The sequence below is a fragment of the Rhagoletis zephyria genome, unplaced genomic scaffold (genome assembly GCF_001687245.7).
Source record: "Rhagoletis zephyria isolate East Lansing unplaced genomic scaffold, Rhagoletis_zephyria_1.1 Rzeph_scaffold_56494, whole genome shotgun sequence".
NCBI classification, from domain to species: Eukaryota; Metazoa; Arthropoda; class Insecta; order Diptera; family Tephritidae; genus Rhagoletis; species Rhagoletis zephyria.
In genome coordinates this window covers 25-1,768 of record NW_016213546.1, presented here as the reverse complement: position 1 = coordinate 1,768, position 1,744 = coordinate 25, and the positions used below count along the sequence as shown (strand labels likewise).

The 1,744-nt window shown below is 57.4% G+C and overlaps 1 protein-coding gene across 1 annotated transcript; it reads right to left on the bottom strand.

Annotated features, from left to right (window-relative positions):
- Window positions 1-590: 590 nt before the first annotated feature.
- LOC108356284 (extensin-like) lies at window positions 591-1,059 on the bottom strand (the record flags this gene model as incomplete). The annotated part of the gene is made up of 1 exon (XM_017607403.1): window positions 591-1,059. A coding segment is annotated over exon 1 (469 nt), but the record flags the coding sequence as incomplete, so codon positions are not given.
- Window positions 1,060-1,744: the final 685 nt, after the last annotated feature.

The following is a 1,744-nucleotide window of genomic DNA, read 5'->3' as shown; positions in this document are numbered from 1 at the left end:
GGCTGTGGTGATATTTTCTTTCTTTAGTTTCTCGCAGATGGCTTCTACTGTTTCGAGGAGTACCCGGGTGGGTGTCTTGTCCTGTGCGGGTAGGAGCTTGACTAGGAGTGTTCTGTCTGTGGAGGGCCCGGCGTCTTCGCCGTCGACCGAGATTGTGTCTCGGTTTTGGCAGAGGATGATCTTTCCCTCCTGGATTGGTTTTTCGGAGCTTTTCAGGGCGGCGAACTGAGCGGACATCTGGATTAGTAGACGTTCGTCCTTCACCGCTCCCTTGGAGAGGAGGAGGACTCGGGTCATACCTCTATCCGTGATGATGCTTCTTCCTGAGAGTTTGGTCGCCGAAAATGTGTTTTCGGGCCATTCTTCCTCGAGGAGGGTAATGAGCTCTTCAGCGGGGAGTTCTGTCCGAATCCTCTCCCGGATGTCTGCGGAGGTGAATTCCTTCTCGGCATCGGCCTGGCAACCGACGTCCCTGGCCTCCGGGGGGAGGTTGGGTCGGTTGAAGCCGCTGGCTTCGGCGCGAGCGTACACGCTTCGTACTTTAGTAAGTAGGTGGGCTACGCTGCTCTTAATGTCTTTTTGGGTGTTACCGTGTCGGCTGACATGGAATTCGACAGCTTCCGCTGCCTTAAGGAGGCCATTGAAGTCGTCTGGAGACAGCGGGTCGTTACTGTCCGGCGGGGCAGGTTCTGCCGGTTGCCTTAGCGTTCGTGCGCGTTGGGTTCTCGGCGGTTCTTCTCTTTCAGGAGTTGAGGGTGACGGCTTCTCCTTCCGTTTTCGGCTGGAGGGGTCTGGATGTGTGTCTACTGCGTGGTCGGAGGTGTCGGCCAGTTCTTGTATGAACGGGGCCGAACTGCTCCTTGCGCGGGGAGGGGAGGCTTTTGGAGGTGATCTTGGGATGCGGCTAATCCGCTTGAAGGGATCAGTGGGAGCTTCTACCGGCTGGGGCGGTTTTGAGCTGGCGGCCTCTTTCTTAGAGAGGGAGGGGGAGGGTGATGGGGTGGGAAGTCCCGTCGCTGATGACGCTTCAGCGTTTTTTGTGTTAGGTTGCTTTTCCATGTTGAAGGTGGGTTTTTTGGCCCCCCGTCTGGCCTCTGTGGGTTCACATTGCATCTTCCCCTCTCAGGTTTGGGGCGAAAACTCTGTCTCGTCGCAGGTCGTCAGTGGCCTCGGTCGAGCCCCCCGGTTGGTTGCTGCAGGGTCCCATCCGGTCACCATCCGGCACTAAAACAACCCCGGGATTTTTCACGCATGATGGGGCGGCCAGGTCATGTTGGTTAGGCCGACCCGGGCCCCTGTACTATACGCGGCCCGCGCGTCTTGACGGTTTTATCGACTGTACCCTCTAATTTCCGCGACTTATTGAGACTTTGCCCTCGCCCGCCCCCGAGAGTTAATTCTGCTCCGATTCTCCACGGCTGTCTGGGTGACCCTTCTTCATCGCCTTCACTCACTTGTGGATTGTGAGCTGATGCGATGATGGTGTTGTGTTCAGGGGCTGCCGTTCCCTGCCTTTGGCATTTTCCGGTTGACGTGTATTCTTTCGGTGGACTCGGCGGCACATCTTCAGGGTGTGTGTGCGCTACTGTCCATTGCCTGTAAGAAGCCGTTTTGGTCCGCGCCGGGGTATTTAATTCCCCCGATACCCACCATTTCTGGTGGGCGTTCCCCTATCCGCCACCCGGGGACGCGCTCAGTTGGGGATCGGCAACCCCGCTGAGAGGTTAGGTTAGGTTAGGTTAGG